Genomic DNA, 17,975 nt, shown 5'->3' with positions numbered 1-17,975 from the left:
GATATTTCTCATCCACTTGATCCTTTAAAATATGTTAGTCTTTTTATCTTTCCAAAGCCAACATTTCAAAGTGTGTCACAGAGGAAAGAACTTAATGTGAAGAAGGTTTTAATAAATAGAGTAACATGTGTACAGGTTTCTGTCTGGACAGCGAGTGAGGAGGGGCTTTCACCCACCACAGACGTGCTCGTGTGTCACTGGAAGATGATGACCTATGAGCCTGTCAAAGGCTGAACGTTTAAGTGGTGCAGATCCAGGTAAGAAAGCAACACTGAATTGAACAGTTGAAAAGAAAAACCACAATAAAAAATATTTAAGAACACTGGATGAAAACACAGACAATGGCTGCTGTGGGAAATTTAGTTTAACACTCAGTTTCACTTCAGTCTTTGTGCTTCACTTTCAGATTTTAAGGCTTACTTGTGGTTCCTAAAGTATTTAAAGGTTTAGTGGGACAGTGTCACCAAATGGTGGCTCTGATTGTTGGTGTTTTCTCTGCATTATTGTAATGTCCTTACTTTGCTTTATAAAGAACTTTGAGCCAACTGTTTGATTTGATGCTACATAAATAAAACTGAATTGAACTCAATTGAGTGACGGCCCAAAGACTGCACAAAAACAGTGGCACAGTCTCATGTACCACCAACTACACATGCGTCCATGCAGGCGGCATCCTTCAAGTTGATTTCAAAGAAGTATACAAATGTGTAAAATAGTAAATAATCTGATTCTTGTAAAGTGTGTTTCTGCTCTCCTGCAGCACTCAAAGCACTTTACGCATTCATACAAGCACTTTTTTCTATAACAAGTGCTTTCTGTCTAATATTCATAAATTCATACTCCAGTGCATGCCTCAGACCAACTTGGTGTTAATATGTTGCCCAAAGATGTTTGACATGCAGACTGGGGCTCAGCCATCAACCTTCCAATAAGTAAGTGACCTGCTCTACCTCCTGAGCTACAGCCACCCCAAATGTACATCCTCACGCTTGTTTCCATTCGGACAGCAAGCAAAGGGAGGGGCTGTTCTCTCCCACTGGATACTTGCTTCCTCACAGTCCTACAAAATACTATCTCCTAACTTTGTGGAAGTAAATGCTGTATATGTCTGAGGGATGCTGGAATGGGGACAGTACCAGGATATGTGACCACTGTAGCCACTGTCTGTGTTTTAGCGTAAGAGTGGATTTCACTGTTGTGACAAAACACAGACAATAGCTGCAGTGAGCTTTTTACTTTGTTTTCAATTCTCTGGCCCTTTGTATGCTAGCACTTCCCCTTTCTCCATCAACACTAAAAAAACCCTCTCACTGCAACCCACACTGAACTGTAAACTCTCCCTAAAACCTCGATTACACTCATTAGACTCCAACATGGACGGCTGAAAACTCTATGGCAGAGCAATCCTTGAGGTCTGTTTGAAGTTTGATGATTAGGCGTTGTCGGCACATTATAATACAAGTTGACTGCAGACGAGACACAGCTACAGTCAATTTATAATCATTATTTAATCCAACAGTTTATTGTTTTGTAGTAGAAAAACATGTCAATCATGAAAACATCAGCTAAAAACCCAGTTTGACTCTTTATTCCTGTTGATTTGTAGAAGAGAAAAAGAAAAAAAGCAACAGAAAAGCAAAACATCCTTTCACTGTTTGAAGACAGGAGGATCTCACATGTTCACACATGTTGTATGTAGTTCCTGTCTGGGCCTGTTACGCAGCAACAGAAACAAAGTGCAGAGCCTGATTTAGTTCATGCTTTCAAGCTTTTTTATCTCCTTCACCACCGTTGGTGGTGTTGGCGCTTGCTGTCTCACAGATAGAAACCATTAAAAGAACAGTACGGTGTATCGAGAGAGTACAATTACTTCGTAGTGATGTGCATCTCACACTGCTGTTATTGACTCAGAAATTTAACACTCCTTCTTTCTCCTTCATTCGATTTTTTTCCAGACAAAAACAGGTGAACTCCACAGAACGGACCTGGCTGCTGTGTGGAGTGACTCACACTCAAGTTTATTCCGAAAGTCCCATGTTTTCAGTTTTCTTTATGAATCAGTTAAATTTCCCCTCTGAGATCAGGATCAAGCACTGATCCTTGTTAAGTCCTTGAGCATTTCCTCTTTATTTATTCTTATCTTTCATCAGTTCTGCTTTCCAACCAGTTCATGTAAAAGAGTCGTGCAAGTTTTTACCAAAGATAGCTCGTGTTCAAACATGACATGCTCGAGACAACATCAGGATAGGAATGATGGACCCATAACATTTTACAAATCAGGACATGTGTGTGTGTAAGTGTGTGTGTGGGTGGGGGCATATTTTTCCACTTCATGTTCTCATTCAAATGAAAACAACTCACTGAGGGATGTGCCTGTTCTTCAAGGTTTAAGGCTCTGTCCACTGTGAGCTCCTTTTTCTAAGAATTTGAAGGCTTCATGCATTATCCGTGGCGATCGAGGATATAACTTTTGGGAAATTAATCAAGAATTATTTTCTTTTTAATAATTTAAACCCAGTGAAATCGAAAGAGTTTGTGACATGTTTCACTGTGACTTTGGTCAAGACTCGAATTTGATATCACGCAGTCAAATTTGAACTCCGGTCCTGTTATTTACGGATTCACACAGGATTTTTAAAAACAAAGATCATCAGACATGTCTGCAGGAATATGCATATTTTTTTGCTCGATTCTGCTGCTTGCTGGCGTCTTTGTGTCCGTGTGTGCAGGTGAGATAACTGTATGTAACATAAAGAAGAATAAAGAGTTTCAGAGTGGTTTACGTGTGTACAATATGATATAATACAAAGGTATTAGGTGCTTGTTAGACAGTGTATTTGTTTGAAACTGAATATGTGATATAATTGTTTAATAAATAAAGTTTGCTTTAAGCCGCCCATCATCAGGGCATGTTTCTGTGGATCTTGCAGGAAGTCAATTAAACATGTAAGCCCTAAACAATAAGAAGACAAAGGTCTGTGGAGTCTTTCCAAAATGATCTGGTGCTGATATTAAAACGTCTCTGAGAAAACCATCAGCTTCCATTTACCACGAGCTCCTTATTCAATCTAAACAGACTAGCTCTTATGTAGTACTTTTCTACCTGAGCAGTCAGATCACTTCATACATGTCTCAATCAGCAGTGCTTTATGTCATATTTATTCACACTCCTGCTCTACCTCCTGAGCCACAGCCACTCTAATCTACAACTGTCATCAGAGTTTTAGACAATTCAAGCAGCAGGACTTTGACGTTAAACTGAGGTCAAAGTGCCCACAGATGATGAGAATTCAAACATGCCCCCTGATGTCTTGGCAATCAAGAAAAAAAAACAGATGTACTTCATATCATAAAAATAAAAATAATTAACTCAAATGTCAAAGACAGTAAGCAGCATATTAGAAGTTAATTGTTATTTTTTGTGAGTCCACTGATGTGGCACACTTGGTAGTGTCCACTAAATACTTCTCAAGTGTGCAGGTTTCTGAGGCTCCTCTTTTGACCCACAGTGTCCTCAACATCAGTAGGAAAAAGTTTTTTGAGTGTCTTGACTGATCCTCACTCACTTTGCTCTGTGTTGTTTCCTCTTTCAGAGGACAAAAGCATCACAGTTCAGTCTGGACAGAACGTCATTCTACCATGTCAAGGTCCAAATGATACGGGTTCCATCAGAGTGGTAAAGTGGACCAAACCTGACCTACAAAAGAAAATAGTACATTTGTATGTGGATCGGCGATTTGATCTCGAGGATCAGAATCCATCTTTTAAGAACCGGGTGGATCTGCAGGACAGACAGATGAAAAATGGAGACGTGTCTTTGATTCTGAGCAATGTGACGATTAATGATGCTGGAAAATACGAATGTAGTGTTACCCAGAAAAAAGACTTCAGCCCTTTCACCACCGCTACTATAACTCTTGACCTGAGAGTTATTAATTCTAAAGGTGAGTTATGAGAGTTCAGTGTGTCAGTGATCAAAGTTGAATCTGCTTCCTGGTTGTTGGATTCTGTTCTGTTCTTCACTCATCACCTACCTGACACCTCACACCTGTTTCTCACCTGCAGGTCAGACAGTAGGACGAAGTGTAAGTGGCTCTGCTGGACTGGCCATTGGTCTGTATCTTCCTGTTGTGCTTCTCGTTGTTGCTTTTGTTTTTTAGCTACAGAAAATGTAAAGAAATCAGTCAGTGTTCAAACCAACCTCAGTTTTTTTTGTTAATGAAAACAAGAAAAGAAAAATGATCTGAGGACAGACGGACATTAAAGATGGGGAACATTCAGCTGCAGATTTCAAACATCTAAAATTTTAATTTCGTTCACATCTGTTGGACTGATTGTTGGTCTGACAGTTTCTGGTCTGCTTCTTCTGGCAGTTGTTTTTTTCCATCCACAGAAGATATAAACAACAACAAAATCAGGGTCCATACCACCCTTCTGCTGGAAAGTAGTAGGTTGACATTTATCCAGAGAAAGGAAGATGATAAGATGACAGACATTTTAATGCTTAACATCCAGCAGGCCATATCAAATGTTAAGGTCTTGATTTGATTTTACATTTTAAATGTTCAGTTTCTTGTGGTTCCATCTGTTGGACTGACAGTTGGTCTGTCTGTCTTCTTTTTACTTTTGAGGGGTTAAAAGAAATGAGTCAGAATCTGCACGAGCTCCCCAGAGCAGAGTAAAATGAGTTGGCTAAGTTAGTCATAAAAAGATCAACATTCTAAACCAACCACTTTGAAAACAGTTTATTTTGTTCCTGCTATACTTTTTTGTTTTACATTTCTAAATTATGATTATCTGACTGTCAAGAAGTCCTGCACTACAATCCACTAAAGTCTCAATTTCATTGTTCCTGTTTATAAAAAGCAGGAAAAATCCATAAATATGTTTAAACATTTATGCTCCAGTACTAAAACAGTCAGTGTTCAAACCAAGCTCAGTTTTAATGAAAACAAAGATGATCTGAGGACAGACAGACTTTAAAGATGTTGAACATTCAGCTGCACATTTCAAATATCTAAAACTTTTAATGTTTTTCGCATTTCTCTCAAACATCGTGTCAAGTCTGCCTGCAGCTTTATGACCTACAGTTTTCGTCCACCTTCAGTATTTTAATATGTTTTGCTCACACCAAGTTAAACTGTATTACGCAGGAATATTACTCTATGTTCTGCTGTATTAGAATCAGTGAGCCGAGTTTATATTCTTTTTAAAATATCGTTTATATTTCTGTCATGCTTTTGTGGAAAATTCACAAGTTCACTTTGACCCAAACCCATTGTACATATGTGCATATTATGTTGTGTTTTTCTAATTAAATATCCAGTGTCGTGTATGTTGCAGTGTTGGAATCAGTGAGTGTTGGTTTCAGCTTCAGGTTCAGCAGCTGTTTGTGACATCTGGATGGGTTTGACTCATCATGTTCAGTCAGCATAAATACAGATGCTGACTAAACCAACTCACAACACAGACACAAAAGCATGTCACAGTGTGTGGAAAAATCACTGTGGATTATAGAAGGTGATAATATGACAGCCACAGGACTGGCTGCGCTTTCCTTGTCGGTTTTGTCTTTTCATCTGTGTAACATAAGTAAAGTTGCATATTTGGGAACACCTCATTGGTTTTGGTGTGATTGTTGGTTTAGTTAGTTCCCTTCACACACCAATGACTTGGGCTGTGGTGTGTTAGTAAATCAAAAAATTAACTGCCTGAACAATAATGTTCACTTGGATGGGTTTCAGTGAGTGATTAGAGGGACTGCTGTCCAACTTGCCATTCTTTGTGAAGTTGATTTTCCTGATTTTTAACTGGTTTTGAAAATAACTTCTGGAATGAGTATTGATTTGCTGCTATATGAGAAACATGAATTGAAATGAACACAAAAATAAAAAGGAAAATGAAACTGAACTTATCAGTCCCAGTCTGGTATTTCGTGAAATCTAACTTCCCCTCAGGAGCTTCTGAGAAACAGACTCCTCCATAAACTTGGATTTCAGTCATGTAAAGGCTTTTTTTTAAAATTCCAGCTGCAGCTCTCACTCTGATCACAGCTGCTCCATCAGAGTTGAAGGACAAAGAAAAACTAAAACATTGTAAAGTACTTTAGATGAACTTATCATCTTATAGTGAGAGATTAATCAGACTAATGTACAATTAATAATCTGCACCGAGACACTTTAACATTGCTTAAGATTTGAGTCCCAGGCTGAAATCAAATAATCAAAATATTCCCTGCTCTGTCATTTTCTAAGTGGACATCCATGTTGCTTTAGTGTTCTTTCATGCAGATAATATAAACATGTATGAATATCTATAACATTAATACCAAGGTAAACAACTACAGTCATATATCTCATCCTGTTTATCCACTTCATCCAAACTAGGTTAGACTACTACAACCTTCACTTTAACACATTTTAGTCTTTTTATCTTTCCAAAGCCAATGTGGCAACGTGCTACACAGAGGAAACAACTTAACACAGAGAAGGTTTTAATAAATAGAGTAACATGTGCACAGGTTTCTGTCCGGACAGCGAGTGAAGAGGGGCTGTCACCCACAGTCGTGCTCGTGTGTCACTGGAAGATAATGACCTATGAACCTGTCAAATGCTGATCGTTTGACTAGTGGTCCGGATTAAGGTAAGAAAGCAACAGTGGATTCACCAGTGGAAAAGAAAAACCACAATAAAAATTTTAATTAAAAAAAAAAACAGAATGAAAAACACAGACGGTGGCAGCAGTGGGGAATTTTAATTTATTTTAACACTCAGTTTCACTTCAGCTCTTTGTGTGTTACTGCGCTCTCAGACTGTGGGCCTAATTGTGGTTCCCAGACTATTTCAAAGTTTAGTGGGACAGTATCACCAAATGGTGATTCTGACTGTTGGAGTTTTCTCTGCATTATTGTAATGTCCTTACTTTACAATATGAAGCACTTGAGCCAAGTGTTCTGATTTGACACAATATAAATTAATCTGAATTGAGTGATGGCCCAAAGACTGCACAAGAAAGAATGACCCACAGTCACACCATACATTCCACCAGCTACACATGCATCCCTGCAGGCAGCATCCCTCAGGTGGATTTCAAAGAAGTATAACGTCTAATTTATGGTCCACAAATGTGTAAAATAGTAAATAATCTGATTCTTGTAAAGTGTGTTTCTGCTTATGGGCTCAAAATGTGGTCATAAATATTTTGTACTTGTAAAAAAGATTTGTGTGTGTGTAAAAAAGATTTGTATGTGTGAAAAAGATTTGTGTGTGTAAAAAAGATTTGTATGTGTGAAAAAGATTTGTATGTGTGAAAAAGATTTGTATGTGTGAAAAAGATTTGTATGTGTGAAAAAGATTTGTATGTGTGAAAAAGATTTGTATGTGTGAAAAAGATTTGTATGTGTGAAAAAGATTTGTATGTGTGAAAAAGATTTGTATGTGTGAAAAAGATTTGTATGTGTGAAAAAGATTTGTGTGTGTAAAAAAGATTTGTATGTGTAAAAAAGATTTGTGTGTGTAAAAAAGATTTGTGTGTGTAAAAAAAGATTTTGTATGTGTAAAAAAGATTTGTGTGTGTAAAAAAGATTTGTATGTGTAAAAAAGATTTGTGTGTGTAAAAAAGATTTGTATGTGTAAAAAAGATTTGTGTGTGGACTTAGCCCAAAAAAACCCTGCAAGTTAGAAGTATGAATTTTGACCCTATTTTTCTTCCTTTAAGGTGATTGGTCAATGTCATGTCAATCACAAATTAAACAATCCAATCAGAGAACAGATGGGTTTGGCTGTCGGAGGGGCGCTTTTTTGAACTGCAGGTCCTTGAAGGGTAATTTCTATATAAGCGCTGTTGAAAAGGCTGTGGAAGTCCCTATATTAAACACGTAGACCTGTGACACAAAAATCACCAAACTCGGACGACCACAGACTGTTTTCCTTCATGGTGATGAAGGAAAACGCTGGGTTGGCATGTAAAAGGGCATTTATTCCCTTCAAAGACCTGCAGTTCAAAAAAAGCGCCCCTCTGACAGCCAAACCCATCTGTTCTCTGATTGGATTGTTACATTTGTGATTGACATGACATTCACCAATCAGAAGAAAGGAAGAAAAATAGGGTCAAAATTCGTAGTTGTAACTTGCAGGGTTTTTTTGGCTAAGTCCAAACACAAATCTTTTTTACGCACACACAAATCTTTTTTACACACACACAAATCTTTTTTACGCACGCACAAATCGTTTTTACACACACACAAATTCTTTTTACACATACAAATCCTGATTTACAAGTACAAAATATTTATGACCACATTTTGAGCCCATATCTGCTCTCCCGCAGCACTCAAAGCACTTTATGTAATATGCATCATTCACCCATTTATACAAGCAGTTTTGTCTATACCTACGTGCTTTCTGTCAAATATTCATAAATTCATACTCCAATGGATGCATCAGATCCAACTTGAGGTTAATATCATGACCAAAGATATTTGACATGCAGACTGGGGTTCAACCATCAATCTTCCAATCAGTAAGTGGCTGTTCCATTCGGACAGCAACTGAAGGGGTGCTATCATCCACTGCAGATATGCTCCCTTGCAGTCTTACAAAATGCTAACTGCACATCATTGAAAGTAAATACTCTATACAAAGTTGTGCCAAAACACAGACACTGGCTGCACTGGGCTTTTTGCATTGTTTTCAACACTCTGGCTCTTCACATGTTAGCACTTTGCTCTTCTCCAGGCCACAGGGTGGTTGTGCCACATATTGCTGTCACTGCCTACATTGACACTAAAAAAACTCTCCCGCCGCCGTCGTGTTACCTACGCTGAGCTGTAAATTCTCCTTAACGCCTCGATTGCTCTCATTATAGACTCCACCATGGACAGCTGAAAACTCTACAGCAGAGCAGTCCTCGAGATCTGTTAGAAGTTTGAAGTAGCTCCGCTTCAGTCACAGGATGTTCTTGTAATGACTGTATGAATGACTGGAGATCCTATACAAACAGCAGAAACACTTCAGATTCCTCTGCTTCTTCAATCTCGTCCAGAGCACTTTCTGCCAGCCGCATCAGAGCACGTCGGGACTGTCCTTTAAAACCCACCACTGTTGGTTCGCTGCACTTAAGACGCTGGCACACCTTTGTGAGTTCGGGTTTCCCATGGGTCCACAATGCTGTTCTGATGTCATCTTGTAGTTGTTCCATCTTTGGAAGATGTTAATTCAACACGTTCTAGATTTTTGTCCAGAGCAGGAAACATACTCTTGGCTGGTGGCTCACCAGATGATGTTACACACTGAAGGAAGACAAGGTTCATTCAGGTGCACATTGAGCTTTGTTGCTCTCAGCAGTTCTGTGTTACTGATGGCTTCCATCACAATAACTGGCCTGCGTTACTTTTGCAGAGGATTATTTGTAATCAGCCTTTAGAGAACAGAGTAAATGACAGTAAACAATACACAACATGTACCAGCTGGTTTACCAAAACATTTCTGATAATTTTAACTTAAACCAGCAAATATTTTTCTCTGTCATATTTTTGATGGTACAACACTTTGCAAAGTCTAATGTAGGATTCTAGGACACCCATGTTGCTAGATTCATCCACAGATAAGCTGAAGTAACTCTCTTATTTGGACACATTAATGTCACATTAACAGGAATTACACTCAAAAAATATTACTTTACATAAGTGTTAACTTTACATAAGCCTATGCAGTGCTCGTATACTGCTTTCACCTGAAACACAGCAAAACAGCAGTTCTTTGTTACTGACGGCTTCCATTACAATAACTGTCCTGTGTTACTTTTGTAAGGGATTACTTTGCCAGTCTCCCATTTTTCTGGGCCGCCACTGCCACCTACTGACCAAACTAAATATCACCCTAACAAATATCACCCTAACAAATGCGTTTTGCTCTGTGATACACAACAAAAGCAGGAAAGAAAAGTGAGGGGGGGGTCACAAACACTGCGAGCTGAGAGTTGTTGACAGTTCAAACATTCAGGGTACCACACCAACAGGCATTTCATTCTCTAATCCAACATGTTATTGTTTTGTAGGAGAAAAACCCATGCAGGTACAAATATCAAAATATTCCCTGTCTGACCGGACTTTGTCCTGTTGACTTATAGAACAGAAAACAAAAAGAAAAACAAACCTTCCTGTCACTCTTTGGCTAACAACAGAGCTCCAACATGTTCACACATGCTGTGTACAGGATCGGTCAGACTGATTTTGTTTGTGCTTTCAAGACTTTTTAACTCCTTCACCACCATTGAATTGAGGAAGCGAACAGTTTCCTCTTCATTAAGACTTCACAAAAAGTGGTGATGCATATTTGTAGAATTTAAATCGCTCCAAGAATTAGATAAACATTTTAAACATGGTAAAAAAAAAGTTTCATGTTTTTGTGTTAGGTAGTTTTAGTGTCAGCCCACTCAGTAAACACGCCACATCATCCCTGCTAACAACAACACTGCAGCATGTTAGGCAGTATTTGACTCATTTGCTGCTGCGCTTGTCTCACAGATAGACCACATAAAAGCACTGTATGATGCACTGAAAGAGTACAGTTACTTCAGCTCTCGCTGATGTTATTGACTCAGAAATGTGCGACCCTAAAACATTAATGCTCTTTCTTTCTCCTTCATTGGATTTATTCCACACAAAAACAGGTGAACCACAGAGCAGGATCAAGTCATTAGGAAAGTCCCTTATTTTCACTTTTTGTTACAAAACATCAAAGTCCCCTCTGAGATCAGAATGTAGTAGCACTGATACTTGCCAAGTCTCTGAGCATTTCCTCTTTATTTATTTTTATCTTTCATCAGTTCTGCCTTCTAACCACAGCTCATGTAAGAGTTGTGTAAGTTGTCTGAGAGTCTGCTCTGAGTCTTCTGTGTTTGTATTATATGCTGACTGAAGTTTCTAAACAAAGATAGGTCGTGTTGTGTTGTAACTTGAGACAATATTGGATTAGATGTGATAAAGTATGGCATAAATGTAATATTTATTCTTTGACTTTAAGCCCAGAGTGAACACTGTAGGTGTTTAGGTTGTTTTGTTTATGTTTTGGATCAATTTATATCTGGCATGTGATTATGGAGTATGTTGTGTTTTCTAGTGTAGCTCTCCTGTTTGGTGGCTTTTGGGAGGCTGTAGAGCAGGTTGTTAACCAACTGGATCCGTGTTTGATCTCCAGCTCCTGCAGTTTGCATATTTAAGGAAGGTAAGATGGTGAACGCTGAGTTGCTTCTGATGCATCGATCTGACTTCGAGTCTGTGTGAATGTTAGAGAAAGTGCTTGTGTGATGGGGTGTAGTTCTCAGTTAGAGTAAAAAATGTGCAACATAATAAGCAGTTCATTTGACCATTTCACCATTCATTTGGGTGGTAGACGTTTGCTGTGTCTATAAACGTACCTATTCTGTCAAAAGCAGCACATAACTGAGGGATGATTAATGTGGTAACTAAAATAAAGTGTAAGTGTAAGAGCAGCTCTGAAGTAATGCAAGTATTTCTCAGTAAGACAGTTCAGAGATATGAGAGGAGCTGAAGGAGAATCAGTATGTGTATGTTTTCACCTTTAAACCTTGAAGCTGCAATCTGAAAGGAACTTCGCTTTAGTTCGATAAGAGGGAAATTAACAAAAGTCTTTCCTGTCTTTGCACAGTTTGACATATTTTCACTTCATGTTCTCGTTTATATGAAAACAACTGCCAGAGAAATGGGCGTGTTCTGGGTATTGTCTGCCCACTGACAGTTTAACGGCTGCTCCTGTTTGTTTTCCTCAGGCTTCATATGGAGCTCGAGGGTGAAGTTTTAGATGAAAAAAAAAAACAGATAAGAGGGACTTTTTGTGATAATTCAGGCGCAGGAAAATCGAAAGCGTTTATTCAAGATGAGCGGCTGAAAGAGATACATGTTTCACACTCGCTTTGAATTTGAACTAACGCAGTCAAGTTTTAGACCCCGGTCCAGTTATCCACGGATAATATCAGCAGGCGGGATTTTAAACAAAGATCGTCGGACTACAGCGCGGACATGGCTGCAGGAACATGTGCGTGTCTTTGCTCGACTCTGCTGTTTGCTGTCGTCCTTGTGTCCGTGTGTGCAGGTGAGATTTAACTGTTGGAAACCAAACAGCGACCATAAGCAACATAAAGAAGAATAAAGAGTTTCAGAGTGGTTTGCATGTGTACAATATGGTATAATGCAATATCAGCACACATAATATAGTAGTAGTTCATTGTTACAGAATGTTTTTGTTTTAAAGTGAATATGTGGTTTAGTTGTTCATTAAATACAGTTTGCTTTAAACCCCCCACCTCCCTCCCCCCCACTCATAACCGGGGAATGTTTTTGTGGAACCTGCAGGAAGTCAATTAAACATGTAAGCCCTAAACAATAAGAAGACAAAGGTCTGTGGAGTCTTTCCAAAATGATCTGGTGCTGATATTAAAACGTCTCTGAGAAAACCATCAGCTTCCATTTACCACGAGCTCCTTATTCAATCTAAACAGACTAGCTCTTATGTAGTACTTTTCTACCTGCGCAGTCAAATCACTTCATACATGTCTCAATCAGCAGTGCTTTATGTCATATTTATTCACACTCCTGCTCTACCTCCTGAGCCACAGCCACTCTAATCTACAACTGTCATCAGAGTTTTAGACAATTCAAGCAGCAGGACTTTGACGTTAAACTGAGGTCAAAGTTCCCACAGATGATTAGAATTCAAACATGCCCTCTGATGTCTTGGCAATCAAGAAAAAAAACACAGATGTACTTCATATCATTAAGAAAAAAATTAAGTCAAATGTCAAAGACAGTAAGCGGCATATCTGAAGTAAGTAATTCCTTTTGTGAGTCCACTGAGTGGTAGTGTCCACTAAATACTTCCCAAGTGTGCTGGTTTCTGAGGCTCCTCTTTTGACCCACACTGTCCTCAACATCAATAAGAAAAAGCTTTTTTTTTTGTAGTGTCTTTTCTGATCCTCACTCACTTTGCTCTGTGTTGTTTCCTCTTCCAGACCAGCAAATCTTTACAGTTTTGTCTGGACAGAACGTCATTCTACCATGTCAAGCTCTAAGAGATAAAGGTTCCCTCAGAGCTGTAGCTTGGACCAAACCTGACCTACAAAATAAAAATGTGTATCTGTATCGAGATGGGCGATTTGATCCCGCAGATCAGAATCCATCTTTTAAGAACCGGGTGGATCTGCAGGACAGACAGATGAAGGATGGAGACGTGTCTTTGATTCTGAAGGATGTGATGATTAATGATGCTGGAAAATATGAATGTAGTGTTACCCAGAAAAAAGACCTCAGCCCTTCCACCACGACCATAACTGTTGACCTGAGAGTTATTAATTCTAAAGGTGAGTTATGAGAATTCAGTGTGTCAGTGATCAAAGTTGAATCTGCTTCCTGGTTGTTGGATTCTTTTTAGCTCTTCACTCATCACCTACCTGACAGCTGACACCTCACACCTGTTTCTCACCTGCAGGTTGGGCAGTCCTACCAGTAGGACGAGGTGTAAGTGGTTCTTTTGGACTGGCCGTTGGTCTGTATCTTCCTGTTGTGCTTCTTGTTGTTGCTTTTGTTTTTTAGCTACAGAAAATTTAAAGAAAACAGTCAGTGTTCAAACCAACCTCATTTTTTTTGTTAATGAAAACAAGAAAACAAAAATGATCTGAGGTCAGACGAGCGTTAAAGATGGGGAACATTCAGCTGCAGATTTCAAACATCTAAATTTAAACGTATTTCACATTTCTCTCAAACATCTTTGTAATATCTGATTGCAGCTTTATGACCTACAGTTTGAGTCCATCTTCAGTATTTTAATATGGTTTTCTCAAACCAAGTGAAACTTTATTATATTACTGTATGTTCTGCTGTATCAGAATTAGTGATTTTGCTGTAGTAGAGTTTACATTATTTGTAAAATATTATATGTGAAAAAAACATATATATGTTATATATATATATATATATATATATATATATATATATATATATATATATTAGGGGTGCAACGGTACTCGTATCGATATTGAACCGTTCGATACAGTGCTTTCGGTTCGGTACGCATATATATCGAACAGTACAAAATTTTTAATTTATTTTATCAACTTTCCTTCTGACGATACTGTCTGTGTTGAGCGCTCAGTGGATCTGCGCTCGACAGTGCAGCCTAGGCGGAGTAGTCGAACGCAGATTCACTGAGTGCAGGGCAAGCTAGCAGACAGAAGTTAAGCTTTCCTTGCAACATGACAAATTGAACCTCCCCCACCCTCATTCAGATCTGGCGTTTGGAACTATTTTGGTTTTCATGTGACGTATGACCCTGAAGGTAAGCGCGTCATGGACAAAAGTAAAACAGTATGTCAGATGTGCCACGCAATGCTCAATTACATTGGTGGGAACTAGTTCGTTAGCGCAGTTAGCTTGTTAACGTGTTGACACCATCCAGCCCCACGCATGGGGCGATCCGCGGTAACTCATTAACGGAGATTTGCCACGTTATGGCGTTAATGTCATTTTAACGAGATTAACGCTGACAGCACTAGTGGGGACACAACGAATATGACTGCACATTTACGCCGACATCATCCTAGTGCAAAGACAAGTGGAAGCAGACAAAAACAACAAGCATGCATGCTACAAACTTTACCCGAGTCATTTAGACAGCCGTTAGCACATGATTCTCCTTATGGGGACCTGATATGTTTAATATGCTGCTGAGAATATAGCCCAGAAGAAGCGTATAGTATAGCTTTTATTTTGGAAAGAGAAATTTCTCTGTAATAAACTCTCTTTTCCAAAGATGAGTGATTCCTCGATTAGATTTGTTTTTTTATTACTTTGTTGTTTCAGCAACATTAAATTTAAAAACTGTACTTCTGAGTTAAAATATATATTTATAATTTTAATAAATGACAAATTAAAAAGGCATGAACATTCTTTTTGTATCAAAAAAAGTACCGAACAGAACCGAACCGTGAATTTTGTGTATCGTTGCACCTTTAATATATATACACACGAGTGTTTATACAACACAACATGTGACAGTAAGAGTTTGGAAAAATGAAAAATCACTGTGGATTAAAGAAGGAGATATTATGACAGCCACAGGACTGCTGACCTTGCTTTCCTTGTCGGTTTTGTCTTTTCATCTGTAAAATGTGGGTAAAGTTGCATGTTTGGGAACACCTCATTGGTTTTGATGGGATTGTTGGTTTAGTCAGTTCCCTCCTCACACCAATGACTTAGGCTGTGTGAATATGTAAAAAATGTTATCTGTCTGGACAATAATGTTCAGCTGGATGGTCTAGAGGGACTGTTGTCTGTTTTTGTTGAAAACTTGTACTGTCCATGTTCCTGATTTGTAACTGGTTTTGAATATGGCTTCTGAATCCGTCCACTTCTTACAGACTGCTGAACACTTTGTTTTTGTGGTAGTTTAGGAACACTGATTGGAATCACAGATCACTTTTAGTCCAGATGATTTGGTTGATTTTGGTTTCACTTTATATTAAATAATCCCTAATCTGCATTACGGTTGTTGTTCTGTTTTGTTTTTGTTTCATGTTTTTACATTTTATATACTTTTGGGTCAAGTAGTAGGCATACACTGATTGTCGGTGTAGAATATTAAATCATGCTGCGTGTTATAGGGAAGTAATTTGGTATTTTGCCTTTTTTGGTGTTGGGTAAAATCAGCAATCTTTTTGTTTGTGTGTTTGTTTGTTTGCTTTGTTTTTATTTTGATTACCTGATTGGTCTTTGCTTTGGTTGTTGTTGTTGGGTAGATTTGGGAGGGGGTGGGGGGCAAATTGTTGCAGGAGTTGTACTCATAGGCACTTTAGTTCAGGCACATAAGCCTGTATCCCACTAGTACCAACTCGACTAGACATAACTCGTCTGTGCTTGGTTTTGGCCATTTACAGCTACAACTGAGTACCCATCAAATAACACAACAACATAATTTCTCTTAAACCAAGTCGAGCCGAGTTGACTAGCTAACAGTGGAAACTAGGCGTTAGGCACTTCGCTTGGTTTCCATCAATTTCAGATCCTACGACCTGAATATTTTAATTATTGAATAATTCTGTTATTTAATTCTGTTATTTCTGAACTCAGAGCAGAACTCAAATATGAGACTCATGTGGAGAATTGAGAAATGCAAAGACAAAGTTACAGCAGGCACTTTGTCCCTTGGAGCTCTGTAGCTGCTGACAGAGCTCCTCTTAAACTAGTTGGGACCAACAACACATGGTGGGTTTCACTCTGAGTTCTTTTATATTTGGTGTAGAAATTCAGACTCATTCCTGGTGTCTGTTACACTGAACCAAGGAGTGAAGGTGTTGGATTTGGTGGCCTCAAGATCAAATAACTGATGTTTTGATGGGACTTCATTGAGCTATAACCTCCAACATTCAGTGATGGAGTGGTTTGACCAAATTCCCTTTTGAGTGAGTGAAATGCTAAGTTAATCATAGCTTGCTTGGTTATCAAGCTGCAATCATACCCTGTGTAGGTGCAATTGTGATTTCTTAGTTTGTGCATCCACAATTCTCATTGCTACTCTTCTCGTATGTAAAGAGAGTAAAAACATTTCCACCAGAGACACCAGTCAGGCTTATATTGTAGCTCCTGCAGCCTCTGTGGTCCACAGACATTTTTAGCCTCTGAGATGACACGTAACAGAAACAGAAGCACAAGATACCTGCTTATGGTTAGCCATCTAAAAAGTATGATATAAAGTTTGATATACTCTATATTCAGTTCTAGTTCATTTGTCTTTTTGTAGCAGCAAATCACATAAAGAGTCATTTCAAAAGTCAAATGATAATTCAAAGAGTCATGTTAGCTCAGCAGGATGTGGTTGTGAAACACGAGTGCCATGTAGTGTCTCATTTCACATGTCTCTGTTAGTTCCTCTTTCCAAGTTTTTTTTAACTAGTTGCAAAAAATCCCCCTTCTTAAAAAAGGGGGAATAACAGCTAAGTGACAGCTATTAAACTGGGACTATTTTTTAACTTTAGAAAACATAATTAATCCACCGTCAGCCACTCAACCTAAAAATATTTGCTTGACAGATGTTTTTCACTAATATATATATACATATACTGTTTTCTGTTTTTTACATCATATTTTCTTTTGGTTTAATAAATGTTGAATGTCTACATTTCCAACGAAGAATGAAAATGTTGTCTTGACAACCTGAAACTGTTTTGGGGTCTTGATTTGTGTCACATGGATGTTCTATATCTCAGTCTAACAGTTATATGTTGTTCATTGTGTTGCTCATATATTGTGTGTTTTTACATTCTTGTGCTTGAGAGACACCATTGACTGGAAACAAATTCCTCATATGTGTTTTCACATATTACTTGGCCAATAAATGTGATTCTGATTCTGATATGGTTTTCTCACACCAAGTTAAACTGTATTGCACATGCATATTACTGTATTTCTGCTGTATTTGATTCTGTAATTTTGCTGTAGTCGAGTTCATCTTCTTTGTAAAATATTATTTATATTTCTGTCATGCAGTTGTGGTATGTATGGTGGTATTGATTTTCATACTAAAAAATACTAGCTACCAGGTACCACCACCTGATGGAAAACCCTGAAAACCGGGTTGAACCAACCTGTGTAGGTACTAGATCCTCCAGTAAAGACTGGACAATGTAATGAAAGAGTCACTATACTGCAAAGCTAATGATGTAGAGCAAGATATTAAAAAGTCTCCAACCTCCTCGTTCTAATGTTAGGAAACAATATACTTCGTACTAGGAAGCTCAGACAAACTATCCAGCAAGACGTTTTGTGAAATTTTTGAGATTTTGCCAAACGATTTGTAGATAAATCCCTGGTTATGACAGAAAGGTTCAGAATTCATAATATGAATTTGTCAAAGAAAGGGAAGGAAATGAAGTTTATAAAGTCCTATCACCAAATGGAAGTGAAA

At 38.3% G+C, this 17,975-nt stretch overlaps 1 protein-coding gene across 1 annotated transcript; it reads left to right on the top strand.

Annotated features, from left to right (window-relative positions):
* The first annotated feature begins 2,354 nt into the window (after positions 1-2,354).
* LOC120746971 (sodium channel subunit beta-3-like) lies at positions 2,355-5,910 on the top strand. Its single transcript, XM_040052554.1, has 3 exons — positions 2,355-2,729; positions 3,594-3,944; positions 4,066-5,910. Exons 1-3 carry the CDS (start codon positions 2,657-2,659, stop codon positions 4,158-4,160), a joined length of 519 nt encoding a protein of 172 aa, XP_039908488.1. The 5' UTR covers positions 2,355-2,656; the 3' UTR covers positions 4,161-5,910.
* Positions 5,911-17,975: the final 12,065 nt, after the last annotated feature.

The sequence above is a fragment of the Simochromis diagramma genome, unplaced genomic scaffold (assembly GCF_900408965.1).
Source record: "Simochromis diagramma unplaced genomic scaffold, fSimDia1.1 OVJJ01000410.1, whole genome shotgun sequence".
NCBI lineage: Eukaryota > Metazoa > Chordata > Actinopteri > Cichliformes > Cichlidae > Simochromis > Simochromis diagramma.
This window is presented reverse-complemented; position numbering and strand designations above follow the sequence as displayed.